The sequence below is a fragment of the Callionymus lyra genome, chromosome 13, assembly GCF_982586985.1.
Source record: "Callionymus lyra chromosome 13, fCalLyr1.hap1.1, whole genome shotgun sequence".
Classification (NCBI taxonomy): Eukaryota; Metazoa; Chordata; class Actinopteri; order Syngnathiformes; family Callionymidae; genus Callionymus; species Callionymus lyra.
In genome coordinates, this window is record NC_141830.1 from 25383082 (window position 1) to 25401830 (window position 18749).

Consider the following 18749-nt stretch of genomic DNA (forward strand, 5'->3'; position numbering starts at 1 on the left):
ACTAGTTTTTAAATCTAGTTGGTTTTATAGTTGTTTTGTGAATTTATGTTGCTTGACTCTATATTTTGGACTATGGAAGTATTTGTCTTGGCTGATAAGAGTAATTGTTACTTGTTTAAATTATGAGCTAAAGTTAGTCCTTGTTGTAAAGTTTCGACTCTGACTGAGATTGTTTTCTGTGGCTTGTTTGTTTACTCTGAGACTGTGTCAGCTGTTTTAACATCTAGGATTGTTTAAATTAAGTATTTTTTAGGTTTTCAAGATCATTTTTATAATTCAAAGCAAGTTCTGCTCCACTCGTGAGTGTTTTCTTGTCCATGACATGAAATTAGACTGAACCTCTAGGGGGAGGAGATCTATCTGTGGGATTGTTCACTACTTGGGGTTGGACTCTGAGATCTGTTCCTGCCCTACTAACACACTCCTTCCACTCTGTGACTTTTCACACAATTTTGAGCATTTGATTACTAACAGATAGTGATTAAGATTAAAATCGACATAGTGTCTATCTAATTACACTTTTTCGAAGAACTTTTCTTTTATAGAGATGAAATTTTCTATCAAACAATCAAAGTACTATGGGTCACAGTGTAACATCAGAAATTGACCATTACTTTGGCAAACAATTTTCTGGGGTCCGACAGTCATCACAACAAATGTTTGGTTTAAGAAAAAGGCAAAGTCGCTTCTCTCTCCTCTACTGTTATCACTCTCACCCTCTGAGCAGCCTGATTCAGGAGAGTATGGAAGGCTGGATCGCTGATGACGGGTAAGATCCTGACTCAAACCCTGGGACAACCTAAGACAGGCACAGTCACGATTACTTGACCTAAGTCCCGTGAGAAGATTTCTCACTGATGGGACCATGCAAGTGATGCTGGTGGGCCGAGGTGGAAGAGAAAGTTTGTCAGAACCTTGTCTGATGACATGACAAAGCCACTCATGGGTCATGTTTTGCGAAACAGGCCAAATCCAATACATTGGGGATGTTTGCAAACTGAAGAAAATCCTCCTTTTCTTGCATGATATTGTTTTCTTGTCATTTTCTTGTCCGTTAATTGAAAGCATAGAAAGCTCTGATTTTTTTTAATTTTTTTTTTTTTTAAAAGGGAATTCTCTGTAGACCTAAGATTTTGAGATTTTTTATTTTTGATTGGGAAGTATAATTCTCTAGTAGAAGAGATTCTGAACAGTCATAACTGTGAGACGGTGTGATGTAGGGAGTTAGGAAGTTTAAGTGAAATGGAATAGTATAAAAAATGGGAAGTAAACTATCCTTTTATCTGCTACTTTTGAAAAGGAAAAAAAAGGGATAACAGGAGAGGAAGAAGATATATGGTTGAAAATGTAGTACCATTGAATTGGGATCATTTTTAGGATAAGTATTTCTACATCATATTCTGAATGTAAATGATTTGATACGCTGACTGGTTTGGAGTGACTGGCTTGACGACAGAACAATCTCAGATCTACTTTGAAGATGAAAGAGGAAACTTGTTAATTTGTGTTTTCTAGGAATGTGGAGACTTTACCAACCAGAAGTGAATGAATAATCAAAGTGATAAAGAAGTTAATGAAGAAGTTGATTCCTAATTCAGTCTGTTGAGGTCTGTAAGTAAAAATAATTTTCTAACTTGGATTTGAAAAGCAACGACGAGGCTTGATACATTGTCATTAGCGCTGATGGCAGTGAGATCATGTCCTATGAAGGATTTTATAGAAGTGATAATTGATAATCAAATTAAAATGATTGATTTTAAGATCCTTTTAGGGAACAGTTCAGTTCCTTTGAAGACTCTAGAGTTAATTTGTTAGTATGATTCAAACCTAAAGTTCAAGTATGTGTGTCATAAACGGACAAAAAATACCTTTAAATAACTATAAGAGGTTAGAATACTTTTGGAAACTTTTGATAATTGTTGATTTGATGATAACTTTAAAATAGTTCATTTCTTTTTTTTTTTTCTTTTTTTTTTTTTTTGTCATTCTTTTTTTTAAATTTTAAATTTTTTAAATTTTATTTACATACCTTCACCAGTTACAATGCAGTACATGTAAACTGTAACAGTCACAGAATACAATTGCATTGTCCATTCTGTGGCGGGGCATCCATTGTCCATCAACAGTTTTTCATAAACAACTTAGTTGTTGGATAAATGTTGGACCCAATAAAACCAGCCTGGTTCCCTGCCAAGAGCTCATGATAACTCACAGTGGCAAGGAAAAACCTCCTGTAAGAGGCAGGTGGTTGTGTGTGGTTGTGTGTGTGTGGTTGTGTGTGTGTGTGGTTGTGTGTGTGTGGTTGTGTGTGTGTGGTTTTGTGGTTGTGTGGTTGTGTGGTTGTGTGTGTGTGTGTGTGGTTGTGTGGGTGTGTGTGTGAAGAGAGTGCAAGTAGGGACCCAGAGGCACCAACCACCCAACCCTGCATGGTGGGCAGGCAGAACCCAGTGACACCAAGAAGCCACCACACCCCCAGCCAGGCCAGAAGGCACATACCTAGCACAGCAGGATCCAGACATGGGGGCCCAAACCGCGGCAGGTACCTGCGGGAGACACCACTAGAGCCGAGCCCGACCCCAAACACCAGTGAGAAAGCGGACCACCACCGGGGGGGCCCCCGGAGGCGCGCAAGGGCATGCCCTCCAAGGGACAGCCAGAAAACCAGTCAGGGGATAGAGCTCCGGGGCCAGGCCGGGCCACGGAAGACCCCCAGATCGTCAGGCCGCCACCAAGTCCATAGCAGGGGACCGCGAGAAGACAAGCCAAGGAGATAGGGATCCACTACAGCAGCGGCAGCGGAGACCCCCCCAATACCCCGTGAACACGGCCAGTAGCCGGGTCGAGCGCCACCGCATGAGCCCAGGGGAACAATGGCCAAGTACTGGCTCAGGTCCTCCGGTGAGAGTCCCCCGGGTAACAGGGGCGCCACGGTTGTGTAGGCAGGGCGGGGGTAATGGGGCTGCAGCCGTCCGGGAACAGCCCCCAATCTTCAAACTGTAGACCATCCCCAACAGCCACAGCCCACCTCCTCCATGTCATGAGGGAAGTTGGGGGGCCAGCAGTATTACATGGGCGGTCAACGGTCTCTACAGTGCCAAGGCCCCGCCCATCATACGCACTGACCCCCAGCCCCTGCCCCCACCCACCATGCAGCACCTAGGGGGACAGCAGCACTTGCATGGGCGGTACATGGTCTCTACCGTAAGATGGGTCCGCCCAATGCCTCCGCCGTCCCCCTACCATGTCCCTGCCCAGTGTGTGGCCCCACCACCCGGGAAGCCCCCGAAAGACCGACCAACCCGGCCACGCACCCCCAGGACCAAGGGCGACAGACTCCCCCACCACAGCACATGCCACACAGGGCAGACACCCACCCCAAGACAGGCCCCCACAGCCCCCCACAACAGACCAGGTGAAGCCATCGGGGCCGGAGGGCCATCCAGAACACCCGGCCAGCCCCAGCCCCACCCCAAACGGTTCACCCGCCAACCCCATCAGCCGGACCAGCAACCCACCAGCCCCAGCACCGCCCCCAACGCAACCCCCCGTCTACCGCCCCAACCACCCCCGCCAGCACCAACCCCCGCACACCACCAAAGACCCCCCCCCGGAAGCGGGCCACCCCCACACCGGCACACGGGGCCATCGCGGCACCAGCGGCACCAGCGGCCACCGCCAACAGGCCCAAGGACCCACAGGCCCCACCCGCCGGGCCCCTCACATCGAATCGGCCAAGCCAGAACGGCCCCGGCGAGGCTAGAGGCAAGCATGACCCCCAGCGCCACCGATGGTCCTAAGAGGAGACAACTGCCTCCAACATGCCCCCCACACAGAGACGGGAGCGGCAATCTCCAAGTCCCGTCGCACTCCCGGTTGAATCAGTAATGTAGTATTGTAATTTATTGTAGTTTATGTATGTGTTTGTTATGTATAAATGTGTGTGTATGTGGTTGTTTGTATGTGGTTGCGTGTGCATAATAGTATGTGTGTGTATGGGAAGATACATCAAAGAAAATAAGCATTAAGGACAGAGGGAAGCCATTGATGTACACGTGACGCATAATTTGTTTGTATAATTTGGAAGTCAGGCAGTTGCGGTTAAGAGGGAGATAATATGGTCCCAGGTTTGATTGAAATTCGGTAATTCATCATTTAGAGATGCCAGAAGTTTTTCATTTGATATATAATCAAGTAAGAGGCCTTTCCAAATGTGGATGTTGACCTTTTCCTTATTCTTCCAGTTCAGAAGGATGGTTTTCTTGGCTATGTTAAGACAAATTAACAACACGGCCTCTGTTCTTCTCTGCATGGGGAGCCGAGAAGTGTCTCCCAATATACAAATCCTTGGACAGTATGGAATGGTTAAGTTCAGAAATGTTGATATATTACTTGTAACATTAAGCCAAAATGATTCGACCTGTGTGCAAGTCCACAATGAGTGGAAGTAGGAGTCTTTTGTGTCAAGGGAGCAGCTGGTGCATCTGTCTGATTCAGTTAAGCCCATCCTGTGTAGTCTCGAAGCAGTATAGTGACTCCTATGAATAACTTTATACTGGATAAGCTGTAAATGTTTGTTTACATTCTTAAAGAAAATATTGTTGCATATTTGACTCCAAAAATCAGGGTTTGTGCTCATAGCCAGGTCTTCTTCCCATTTTGAGGTTGGTATGCATATGGAGGTGTCTGCCTGGTTCAGTACTGAATATATTTAGGATATTATTTTCTTTGTATTAGGGATGTTTAGTATTTTATTCACTGAGATAGAGTCTTTAGTCGCCATATTTTGTCTGGTAAAATAATAGAATGCAATTGCATATATTCCAAGAAATGTGAATTTGTCATATTCAATTTATCAACAAGCTCAGAAAAGCCAACAAGCGAGTTACCTTTTACGATATGGTGCAGGTGTGTAACACCGTTTTCCTTCCAGCTGCTGAAGTTTACCATTTTTTTGTTGATCGTAAAGTCTGGGTTTTGCCAGATGGGTGAACGTATCGAAGGGGCTATTTTTTGGGATTTGGTGATTTTTAAGGTTCTCCACCAAGCTTTTAATGTTGTATTTATCGTTAGAGTATTAAAGCATTGGTGATTTTTAATAGTTTGAGTTATAAATGGAAGATCTGACAATAGGAGGTTGTTACAATGAGCCTGTTCCGTGTCGAGCCAGGAAGAGTCCGATTTTGGACCATGCAGCCATTGAGTTAGGTATTTTAGATGGTAGGAGAGGTGATAGAGTTCTAAATTAGGGGCTTCAAGTCCCCCCTGTGTCTTTGGTTTTTGCAATGTAGTTAGTTTTATTCTTGGAGTTTTATTTTTCCAATAGAATTTGATAATGGCAGTATTCAGTGATTTGAACCAGGAACAGTTTGGTGTGATGGGAATCATTGTAAATAGGTAGTTGACTTTCGGCAGGATTGACATTTTAACTGTTTCTATTCTTTCTATAAGTGATAATGGTAATTTCGTCCAGCGACTTAAATCATCCTGTATCCTTTGAAGTAGTGGAGAGAAGTTCAAGGAGAACAATTCTGATAGATTTGGGGAGATATTGATTCCTAAATATTTTATGTTGCATAGATTTGAGATAGTTGGCCAGAAGTGTTTGTAAAACTCAACTGGAAAACCGTCAGGGCCTGGAGATTTATTAATGGACATTTTATTAAGAGCTATGTAAATTTCCTCTGGTGAAATTGGCCTGTCTAAACTTGTTGCTTGTTCTCTAGATAGGTGTGGTAATTTTAGCCCATTAAGGAACTTGCTGATATTGTCCGTGTCTGGGTTTAAATCGTCACTGTATAGTCGTTTATAAAAGTCTTCAAACACCTTATTAATTTCTGCCTGTGAGTTAACATATTTTCCATTGCTATCTTTTACGGTGGAAATAGTTGATTTTTCTTTTCCTTGTTTGATTAAATTTGCCAAATATTTAGCCGATTTGTTGCTGTGCTGGATTTCATTTAGACGTAGTCTTTGTATTTGGAATTTCACCTTCTTTCTTTTATTCAAGATATCATTTAAATCCAGTTTAACTTTCCTAATCTGACACAGAAGAGTGTCGGCTGGGTTTTCCGAGTATTCTACCTCAAGTTATTTTAGTTTGGTCTCTAGACCTTTTTCTTTCTGTTCTTCAGTCTTCTTCTTATGGGAAGAGAAGGAGATTATTTTTCCGCGTAGCACAGCTTTAGCCGTCTTCCAGAGGAGGGACGCAGAGATGTTTGGTGTATCATTGGTTTCTAGAAAGAAGGACCATTCTTTTTTAAAATAATCATCAAAATCGTTATCCTTCAGTAGAGATGTGTTCAACCTCCATCGAGTGGAAGACTTCAGTTGAGGTTGGATATTAAGACAAAGTGAGACTGGTGCATGGTCGCTTACAATTATGGGATGGATTTTTGTTTCTAATGTGATTGATAGTAGGGATTTACTGGTCAAAAAGAAGTCTATTCTAGATGAAGTGCGATGTACCTGTGAGAAGTATGTAAATTCTTTCTCATCCTGGTGGTTTAGCCTCCAGCTATCAGCCAGTCCAAACTCCTCCATGTACTGTTTTAGTACTGATGTTGATACTGAGGTTTTAGTGTTTGCAGTTGAACTGGATCTGTCCTGGACTGGATTGAGCACAGTGTTAAAGTCACCACCTATAATAAGATTAGAACAGGGCAAATCAATTAGATTAGAGAACAAGGTGTGAAAGAAGTCTGGGTCGTCCTTGTTTGGCCCATATACACTCACTATAGTCAGATTTTGTTTGTTATTTAAGGAGATATGAATAATGATGTATCTGCCTTCTGGATCAGAAATTGTAGTGTTAAGTGTGAATTTGATTTTATTATTTATTAAGATTGCAGTTCCTCTTTGTCTGGAATTAAAATTTGCCATAAAGGTGTGTGGGAAGTTAGGAGATTGCAATACTGCATTTCTTGAGTCAACCAAGTGGGTTTCCTGTAGGAGACAGATGTCTGTATTCAGTTTTTTTAATTGGTTTTTAAATTTAATAACTTTTGCCTAATCCTTACTTCCAAGTCCACAAACATTCCAGCTTGTAAACCTAACCATGTCCATCGAACAGTATGTCTAAGAGGCTATCATCCCGACGTGTGTGCGAATGTATGAGTGTGAAAGAATGAATGAAGTGAAACATGTTGTAGAGCAAAGAGGGATAGGTGTGGGGAGTAAACAGAAAAAAAACAACAAGTGCCAGTGAGATGCGAGCAGATGTGAGTATATTATATGTTCATCGTTTTATATAAGCGGTTGTAGATTTTTGTATCAGTACAGCCATGGTGTTAGATTGCTGTCACGGAACAATTGACCGTCGATGTAGAGTTTATCCACTGAGATAACAGCCCTCCTCTGTTTCTCCAGATACTGTCTCCTGATCGGGAACAGGATCTTGCGTCGGGCCTGGATCTCGCGGGGATATTGGTCATTTATTCCAAAGTTAGTACCTTTGAGCTGGACTCCCTGTTTCTTCACCTGTTCCTTTTGTTTGTAGTGTTCAAACTTAGCGATAATGGGACGGGGGTAGTTCTTGTCCTTCCTGACTGGACCCAGGCGATGGACGCGGTGAAAAGTGATTTTACTCACTGTGTCGGGGGGTAACTTCAGATTGTCCGTCATGAAGTTTTTTAGGGCCAATTCTGGACTTACAAACATGATGTGACGTAGACCAAACACTGTGCAGCTGCAGTGCAACAGACTTTGTGTCTATGTGTCTGTGTGTTTGTGTGTCTGTGTGTCTGTGTGTCTATGTGTCTGTGTGTCTATGTACTGCCAGGATGAATCAAGTGCAAGAACATGAGAGCATGTGTGTGTGTGCACTGAGAGAAAGAAGCAATGAACACTGCATGTGCATGAATCAATTGATCATTGTTTTGATGTTTTATCTAACGAAGTGAACAGTAAAGATTTATCCTAAAAGGTTCCAGGAATGCTGCACCTCAAGTGAGGTGGAGAAGAGCCCTCGTAAATCTCTTCTTTCCCCAATCCTGTGTGTGTGAGAGTGAGAAAGACCCTTCACCACCGAACGTTCTCTTTGCAGGATCAGGTTGGAACCTGAAGGCTCCATTTCACATATCAATGATAAATGTGTTTTAATAACGGTGTTTGTTTCTAATGATGACTTAAATTCTCCAGGAACAGAAGCAACACATCTGTCAGTTGTTTGGTGGTCTAGAGACACCAGGACCTTGTTGAGTGTGTTGTGTCTCATGATATTGTGATAATGTGTAACTGTCTTCGTGATGAACATTGTACGCTTGCGAAATAACCTTCAATTTTATAAAGAAATGATTTGCAGCACTGATAGGTTTAAGTGTGGGACCTCCAGGACTAAGGTAAGATCAGAAATTCATAACGAGAAAATATTTTTCTAAATTTAGGAAGGTGATAGCTGCCCTGTCGCAAGACGATGCCTGGTTGAGTTTGGAGACTGTGCTGGGTGGGATCACGACTGCAGAGCTCACCGCCGACATGGCTTTGAGGGTCTGAGAAAGGAGACCTAGTCCAGATGAAAGGCGAGTCTAGCGGAGAGGTCGAAGGTGCCATGCGAGAGAAAGGACCAGCCAAGCGAGGGTGTAATGTGAGACCAGACCAGACACATGAGGGTTCTACACGGGAAGCTGAACAGGCTACATCCAAGTCCGGACCGGACTGGAGTTCCTGGTGGACAGAAGAGAAGATGCGTTCTGTCCCCAACAAGTGGTAGAACGTTACCACCAACTGCGGCCCTACAATCTGCGGCCCCTACTTCTTGTGTTCCCTGCATCCTCACTCCCTGAAGTCTCACTTCTTTCACTGCCAGCAGTGATCCACCCCTGCACCTGATGAAGTCTAGCTGCCAGCAGTGACCTTTTCCACCACATCACTACCGCTTGGTGGCAATTTTCCTGCTTTTGCCTATTTTCTTAAACCATTTAGAAATATGGTTTTCACAACAACCAGCGGAAACACCCTACACTGCCTACATGAGTGAATTGTCCTGAGTCTTGAGCCCACATGGACTGGGGCGCTCAGGGAAGTTCCCATTTCTTTCAATCAAAGAGGTGCTGAATGGAATCCTGCGCCTCAACCAAGCTATCCTGTCCCTCATTGAGAGTTTGTTTTCTCATGAAATTAGCTCAATTCACTTGAAGAAATAACAAAAGTTTGGGAGCTCACAAACGACATTGGTAGCTCGCTTGAATACTCTTTCAATGATATCATTTGTAATGCTGCCTTTCTGACACAAACTTGGGAATTCAATATTGAGGTTTCTTGTTTCAAGATTCACACCGGAAGTGATACAATTTTGGTTGGTTTTGAACCAATAGATTTAAAGTCGTTATTAAGATTTCACTGTAACGATTGGTATTGTTCAGTGAAAGGAGGGTGTATGATCCATATCAAATTCACCGGTTAAATAGTTTTTGAATGCTTCCAAAAGTGAGAAACAGACACACAGGGTGTCCGTAAAAATTGTGTATGAGACGATGTTCTTGGGAGTAATCTGTGAGCATGAATTTAGTTGGAAGCCACAGTATTTAAAAAAAAAAGGAAAAATAAATGAGCAAAATCTAATTGTATTATCTACAAAGTAGGGGATTTGTAAAACAATAATTGTCTTTGCATATTATACTTCTCACTTATAAGGCCATATATCAAATTGTGTTGAGGTTTGGGGAAATACATGTAGAACTACATAGTCCCTATGATTAAAAACTCCAGAAAATAATTATTAGAATAATTCACAAACGCTTCCCATTAGCAAAACTACTAATAAATAACTTATAAAGTCTGGCATTTTAAAAATTAGTTGACATTTTACATATAAAAACATTAGAAGCATTATTTTGAGTTAAGAATTGAGAACTAATGTTAAATATAGTTGGTTTCATTTCTATAAGTAAAATAATGAAAGAGGCTTTGTGACAAAGTTTTGTAGAACATTGGTCAGTTTAAAAATAAAATACTTTTAAAAAATAAAAATGAAAGGGTAAAAACATTGAAATGTAAAATACCTAAGGATTACAAGGTGAAATGACTGAAATGTGAAATGATTTTGTTTTTGTTTTTTTCTGCTCTGTATAATTTATATTTTGGGGTTCTTTCATGGGTTGGATAGGATAGGAAAATAAGCCTGGGCTTCAGCCTGTTCCTTTTTCGACTACAGAGTTTGTTTAAATGTTTGTGGTGAGAAAAAGTTGTGTAGAAGTTATGGTAATAACTGCAAACTGATTGAACATAGTTGAAGTATCTTATATTGTAACCGAAAGATAACTATTCATTCAGAACCACTGCCAGTTTCCACTGTGAAATACTTAATCAGATTTATTCTGTTACAGCCCAAAATGCCACTCCACCTCTGTTTAATCCTACTTTGACAATAAATTACACCTGTATAGCTCAATATTATCCAGCAAGGATACATATGGGTAAAGTTGACAAAAATTACTGCAACCAGGTATTAGAGACTGGCAAATTACACTAGCGACCTGGTTATCTTAGTGCATGAACAATTATCTATCACTTCACATATGTCGTTTCAAAATCGGAATGCTATAGACATGATATTTGCAGAGAAAGGAGGGGTGTGTGCAATGTTTGGTGATGTATGTTGTACGTTCATTCTGAATAACACCGCCCCGGATGGTAGCTTGACCAAAGCCATTGATCTTAAAGCGCTCTCAAATTAACACAAAGAACACTCAGGCATTAACAATTGGTTGAGTGATATGATGGATAGATGGTTTGGTAAATGGAAGTCAATAATAATATCTCTTTTAATGTCTGTCGCTGTATTTTCAGCACACAAGAATTATTAATCTCATATTTTATTTTATTTTTTACCATATACCAGATTTTGTGACAAAAGGTTTGTTTTAAACTTCACAATTTTAAGGTTGACCCCTGGTTTCAGAGGTCAAAGGAGGGATTGAAGACATATTCTAAATTACTTCCCTATATGTGTATTCATTGATGGGTTGAATGTATGTCCTCTTTCTTGTGCACTCAATTGTTAAACATTGATAATGTTATCTCTTATTCAGATCTTAAACATCTTCTTGTATTCTGTCTTCCAGGCAGCATGGTTCAAAAGGTTCGGGGTTTAAAGGTTCAGGGTTCAGGGGCTCTGGACATCTATGTCTTAACTTTTATGGACCTTGGTGCCATTGTGTTAAAAGTGCTGACTGTGAAAGAACACATGTATTGGGAAGGATGTAGCCATGTGGAAATGTTGTCCTTGTTTGTTTACGACTCTTAAAATGGTAGGACACAGAATTTATGGTCTGGTTTGAGATAACAGGTGTGAATGAAGTCTAGAGATTAGGTCGAACAACATCTGTTGTTCATAATGGAGTCAGATTTGGTAACTTACTTCACTTATTTTGGGAGTGTCTTGAGGTCTTTAAAAGAAAGGACGACCCAAAGATTAGCTGCCACTCTCTGGAAGGATCTGGTGGGTGAACGAGTCTGACAGAGACTGGACCGAGCTCGGAATCTATGGTATTTCTGAATAATTTGCATTTCTTTGTTAACTGTTGTTTAAGGTCTTGTTTGGCCTACTTTTGTAATCCTTCTTTACTTTTAATAAATTGACTGTTTTAATTCTAAAATGTTACTCTTCCTTGGATCAAACGAATGCGCAGAACTCATTAGACAGGAAAGAGAATTGAGTTTGCTTCACAGGCAAAGTCACATGGCATGTAATGGTGAGAACGTCCAGCAAAGACGTGTGTGAGCTGCAGTAGGTGCTGAGTCAGTCCCTCAATTATTATTATATTAACAGTCAAATCCTGAAGGAAGACTGAGAGCTGAGGAACAACTGAAGGGATTCAATCATAGTAAAAGTAAAACAGATTGTTCCGGTTTATTCATTTCATTTATAAACTTAAGTTCCTCTTTAGAAGAGACTTCTCTATTGTCTCCCAGCAGAAGAATGCTGGAGCTGTAATTAAAGAGGGACACATGCAGAGGTGGGAGCAACACTAATGCCAGCTCACAATAATGTTCCCAGTGGCTGCTCACGTCTGCTCTTTAAGTTCTTCCTTCTTGAAACCTTCTCTAAAACCATCTTGTTCTCGCTCGTCCCTGTGAGCTTCACCTCCCTCACCCCCTCCAGCACTCGGAGCTCACATGACCCACAAATCCACACTGGAAAAGCACTGAAGTCAACGTGCGGCCGAAAGAACATCATTCCTTCCCTGGACTCTTGTGACCAACTTCCCAGGTGAGTTGAAATCTTATAACATTGTTCTTCATTTTTCTGATTGTAGTCTTGAAAATAACCTTTAGTTTCCGCCAACAGGGGTTGAATACGTGTTCTTTTGTCTTAGAGTTAGACAATAAAATGTCTAAGAAATCAATTCTTATCAAGTGCTTTAGGTTATTTAAATCACAAGGATTATACTATTCACCAACTTTATGAAAGTAAATCAGTACTTTCACAATATTGTACATTTAAATATTTAAACATATCAAATGTAATTCAAGTTTAAATTATTTACTGAAATTGGGATTTAGAGAATTAAATCGACAGTTTGATATTGTCATCTCAATCATTCAAAAATATATTTTGGTAAATTTAATATTTTTCAATTAATAGTGTTTTTACTAGATGGTAGTTATATGTTGATGAAGCTTGATGAAACAGTGTCATTATGTTCAGAGTCCACTAGATGGTAGTGATGTGTTGATGGAGCTTCATGAAACAGTGTCATTATGTTCAGAGTCCACTAGATGGTAGTGATGTGTTGATGAAGCTTCATGAAACAGTGTCATTATGTTCAGAGTCCACTAGATGGTACTGATGTGTTGATGAAGCTTCATGAAACAGTGTCATTATCTTCAGAGTCCAATATATTGTAGTGATGTGTTGATGAAGCCTCATGAAACAGTGTCATTATCTTCAGAGTCCACTAGATGGCGTCTCTGCACTATTTGTTTTAAATAAATGTTCTAATGAAACTTTATTTTTGAACTGATGGCGCCACCTACTGACCTCTGAACAACATCTCACTGTTTCATGAAGCTTCATCAACACATCACTAGGTGGCACTATTATACCAACACTTTATATTAAATTTATATAAAGAAAATTGTATTTTTGAATTACTGGAATTACAATATTAAACTCTGCGTATATAATAAAAATAAATATTTAATTTAAAAGTATTCGTATTTTTCAATTCTTCTTCAGCTTCTTCTTCATAGAAGAAGAAGCTGTCGCGTCTTATCCGGTTAGTGTGTAGCGGCAGTGTTTGATTTGAGACATACTATCTGTGGAGAATTTACGTACTAGTTAGTACGTACACTATCCTGATGCATACTAACTTCTAGTATACTAAGAGAAGTATGTGATTTGAGACACAGCACAAGTGTAGGTACAATAACGGTTGGGCACTTGTCTGATGACGTCACATCCTGCAAAGACAAACGACTTTCTAAAAAAAAATGTTTTTACTTAACTTTTTCGTAAATGAAACTGCTATAAGACGATTGATGGCACTTTATACCCCACGTTAAACATTTAAAATAAAAATAAATCATATGAAGTTTGTGTTTCACTGTTTTACACGTGTTTACAGGTTGTTGTTTTTTGTAAACTCGACTGAAACAATAGTTACTTGAGAGAAAATACAATTTTCTTTTCAAAACTTAACACATTTAAAACAATAATCACCAATATAACATACATTATATACAGTATATACATTTATTTCCGTTACCTGAGTTTGGGGGTCTCTGTCCTAAAACACTGTGTGTATTGTAGCACAAGAAAATGTAAATAAAATAATTAAATGACTTAAATTGCGTCTGTTTTATCTTAATAACAATCGCACACGTGAAGACAAGCGTAGGGACCGTATCAGTTGGGTATGACGTCACATCCGGAAAAGACAAACGACTTTCTTAAAAACAAATAATTACTCAACGTTTTCGTAAACTAAACTTCTATAATACGATTTTACAGCACTTAATACCCCACGTCAATTATTTATATGAACAAAAAAGATGATCTTTGTCGATCATTTCCCGAGCGTCCAGCGCGGCAGAGAGCGTGTGCGCATGCGCATGTCACGTGAACCCAGAGACACGGAAGTAGTAAAGAGCCTGTGGCGGAGAATGAATGGAGGTGAAATGTGGGAGGAGGTCTAAACACGCACGGTTCAATATGTCACTCGTGCGACGAGGGAGAACAAGATGAGAGACGATAAAGAGTTTGTTGGAGTCGAGAAGAAAGACAGAAGGAGAGAAGACTCTTTGTGAACGAGGTATGATGTTACACACGATGATGTTTACTTATATTCTTACAATTCAGGCAGAACATCAACGGTTTAATAACTCGTTCTACCTGTTTGGATCATGAATATTAGTTTAATGTATATTTAATTTATCGCTAGTATTGTATTTTATTCATCTAATTTTATCTCGTTTACTATTACTGTATTATATTTTATTATGCACTGTCATCGTCACAAAATAATTCGGTGTTGTTTTTTTCTCCCAAAACTCGCCATAAACGTGTTGTTATTAAAGCCTCGTAGAGATAAACTGGATGGATTAAGATCTTTTCAAACACCAGGAAGTAGCCAGAGCCACCCCCCGCCTTCCTTTTTAAATAACCAGTTTTTTTCAAATCTGTGTTGATAGTTTTTTTGCGAATTATATGTAATAACTGTGGCAATTTTTTTTTGTTTGCGTCACGTGTTCGGTTGGAGCTGTTTGTGTTTGTGGGTGAAAGGTCGGGCAAGGTCAGAGTCAGATCATACATGACTTGAAAACAAGTGTCATACAAGTAAACAATATTCCTGTTTTACATACACCTACTATTACTGAAGGGGTTTTATTTTGTTATCAACTTAAGAACAACCGTTGAACTGGTATTAAGCAAATAACTGTTATTCAACCCAAACAATTTTGAGGAATTATCTGACTGCTGTTTGACTATTATCTCAGTCAATATCTCACAATGTTTTTAGTTATTTTGAATTAAGTCAGTGTAATTATGTAATCATTTCAACATTTATTTAAACTTAAAAACAGTTTGTACCACCAGGCTGTAAAATTGTTTAACCCTTCCTCTTGGAAATGACGAAAAACAATGATGAAAAAAAACGAGTAGTTTCACAATTAAAACACACACAACGGTTAAAAAGTGCTTAAACATTTTATGTAGAAAACCTAGAATGACTGTGTCAATAAGTGGTTGTAATTCATTTGTAGTCCTGTTTTATTTATCTTTGTTAAAATGTCTTATCTATTTACTTATCCATTTATTTATTTGATGTTTTTCATTAAATTAGTTTCATTATTCATTTTATTGTATTGTTTATTTTTTATTCTACTTTCCAAACAATTTTGTCCTTTGATAATAGAGAGATTCTACTATTCATCGCCTACAGTTCATACAAAACTCTGTTACAAGAATTCTGAGCTGCTCTGGTAGAAGAACTCACATTTATCTCTCTGGTCATATCAAAGCAGTTCTTCCGTAATATCCATGTGTGAAACTTTAGATATTCCAGTGAGAAATGTTACAGTTTTGTACTGCAATATCTAAGGAGAACTACATTATTAAAGAGGATATAGAAATTGGTAAATTAAGTTATCATAGCTTGTTTATAAAGCTATTGGTAAATGAAAAGAAAAATTACACTCCTTACAAGTAGGTGGCGGTGATGCACCTTTACGCTCTTTTGTAATCGCCATAAAACAAGAAAATCTTTTTAAACTTTTGAATTAATCTGACACTAAGTATTTGATTCCAGATCGTGCATGACTTGACCTCATCTCGTCGTCCGTCATGTCTCTTCTGACCCACGTGTTGGCGTGTCTCTTCGGGATGGGCTCCTGGGTGGCCATCAACGGGATGTGGGTGCAGCTCCCGCTGGTGGTTCCTCAGATCCCCGAGGGCTGGTACCTGCCGTCGTACCTCACTGTCATCATCCAGATGGCCAACGTCGGCCCCTTGGTCATCACGCTCCTGCACCGCTTTCGCCCCGGCAAGCTGGACGAGCGCCCGGTCATCTATGGGATCGTGGTGCTGGGCATCGTCGCCACGTTCCTGCTGGCCTTCTTCTGGAAACACACGGTGTTCCTGGGAGGCTCCATGCGCAGCGTTCCTCTGCTGGTCTTGAGCTTCCTGCTCTCTGTCGTGGACTGCACCTCGTCCGTGACTTTCCTGCCCTTCATGATGCGCCTTCGGCCCCAGTACCTCACCACCTACTTCGCCGGCGAGGGTCTCAGCGGACTGGTGCCGGCACTGGTGGCTCTGACCCAAGGTGTGGGGGTGGTCCACTGTCGGAACAGGACGACGGCGGATAACTCTAGTGTGGTGGGCGACGTCCTCGAAACCGTCTATCAGCCGGCAAAGTTCTCCGCCCAGGTCTTCTTCTTCTTCCTGAGTGCCATGATGGTGGTGTGTCTGGTGGCGTTCGTCTTCCTCAACCACCACCCCGACGTCGCCCGCGAGAGGAGCTTGTACTTCAGCGGTGACGACTTGCAGGATAAGAAGGAGCAGGGATTCTCTCTTCACCCTCAGCCTCCTGAAGAGAAGCCCATGCTGGGCCCTCTGGACACCGCCGGGAGGGAGCCCCGCAGCTCCTTCGGTCGGGGGACCTACAGCAACTTTGAGGTGGTCTTCATCTTCGCTGTGCTAGCCTGGGTCAACGCCCTGACCAACGCGGTGCTCCCGGCCGTGCAGTCCTACTCGTGCCTGCCGTACGGGAACAAGGCCTACCACCTGGCCACAACCATGGCTTCCGTCGCCAATCCGGTCGCCTGCTTCATCGCCATGTTCATGCCAGTCAGGTGAGTTCTCTTGAGAACCTCTCATGGTGTTCAGTTGTCCTAATGGAAACGATGTGATGTCCAGGTCTCTCGTCTTCATGCTCTTCTTGACGTTGGTTGGCAGTGGTTTCGGAGGCTACATCATGGCCATGGCTAAGCTCAGTCCGTGTCCTCTGCTGGTCGATAGTACTGCTGGAGTCGTTGTCATTGTAAGTCCTCATTGCATTCTTGAAAAACAACGTCTCAATATATAAATATATATATATATATATATATATTATATATTTATATATATATAAAAATAACCCTTGTGTTGTCTCTGGGTCAAGATGACCTGAAGGCCTGGAAACAAATGTGTTTGTTGTATCCCTTTGTGTTATCTCCGGGTCAAGGTGAACGACCTCCACCAATGCATATGTATTTATAGAAGACGGGGAGGTTGTTGACCTTGATCCAGAGACAACACAAGGGGTGCCACACAAACAATTTATTTTTGGGTCGCCTTGACCCAGAGACAACTCAGGATAACTGCTTAGACAAAATCTGATCTGTTCTAAAAGACAATATCTTATACAATACTAATATTTAAATAAAAGTGAAAAACACTTGTATTAGCCACATGGTAATTAGTTACTTCATGTTTCAGTGATGGTAGTTGATGATTATAATGATAATAATAATGTTTTTCCTCCAAGTAATGAGACTTTTCTCCACTAATGTCTGCGTCTCCAGGATGATTCAATAACTGCCATCATTGATGAGATGAACCTGCTGCTGCTGCTGCTGTAACTTAATCACGTTTGTCCGTCTCCTGTTCCTCCGCTCGCAGGTCCTGGTCTGGGTCCTGTTTGTTCTGACCCTGTCGTACGTGAAGGTCATCATCGGGGTCATCCTCCGTGACGAAGGTCACAGTGCCCTCGTGTGGTGCGGAGCGGTAGTGCAGCTGGGCTCCATGGTCGGCGCCCTTTCCATGTTCCCTCTCGTCAGCGTGTATTCGCTCTTCAAGTCGGGCGACCCTTGTAACACTAAGTGTTGAACGAGACGGAAGTAACAGTTTATGAACTAGTTTACAGCTGAGCACAAACATATTGCCTTGATAGACGTTTGACAGGTTGTGTCAAGCGTGTTACATGACATAGTTTACTGGCTTTAAATGTGCCTTAATTTATTCCTCAGCCCGACTATTTGGTTTTTCTGTATATGTTACTGAAGTTTCTTTTTCAATACTACCAAATAAATTTTGTATCTGCTGAATGTGGTATCATTTATTTGTCAAGCTTTGACATTGAAAAAAAAAATAGAACTGCATTTTTTTGGCAAAATAAAAACGGCATATTTAAAGAAAAAGCATTAGAAAGCTTAAATATTTATTGTTATAATTATATTTAAAAATAAAATGGTCCAGGGCAGCATTGTTTATAACAAACTTTTAATATTGTTAGTTTTTATTACGATGAAATTTTTATTTTTATTACCCCAAAATATCTCTCTATATACATTATATATATATATTGAATAGGCGAGTGGTGATTTAAAAATATAAAAATTGAAATTGAAAAAAATATATATATTATATTGAACCTCCAGAGATTCTGTAGTTGGGAAAGTTTTAATCTCTTATTTACTATTAACTCTTAAACACAAAACTTCCTCATAGATTGTTTAACAGAAGTTTTATAAACATTTACATCATTCTTAAGGCGTAAATTAGTTTTATTTCCTCCAAATGTAAACTAAAGTGCAGTAAAACTTTGGAACTACTTTCCGCCACTAGATGTCGTCATCGATTTATAAAACGAACCTTCGTTCTTCTCATCTTTTGAATCCGAAAACGCAATTTGTTAAAAAATAAAAAGATTGTTTGAATTGGTGCGAAGCCCTCTAACCGCTTCGCTATTGGTTTATCCTCGAGGCCCCTCTTGTTTGACTAGTATTATCACCTGACGTCTGTGATTTGTGAATTACAGAAGGTGATTTGC

The 18749-nt window shown here is 40.5% G+C and overlaps 1 protein-coding gene across 1 annotated transcript; it reads left to right on the top strand.

Moving 5' to 3' along the window:
- Positions 1-14112: 14112 nt before the first annotated feature.
- slc52a3-2b (solute carrier family 52 member 3-2b) lies at positions 14113-18024 on the top strand. Its single transcript, XM_087805555.1, has 4 exons — positions 14113-14252; positions 15750-16791; positions 16856-16979; positions 17600-18024. Exons 2-4 carry the CDS (start codon positions 15785-15787, stop codon positions 17804-17806), a joined length of 1338 nt encoding a protein of 445 aa, XP_087661681.1. The 5' UTR covers positions 14113-14252; positions 15750-15784; the 3' UTR covers positions 17807-18024.
- The last annotated feature ends 725 nt before the right edge of the window (positions 18025-18749 follow it).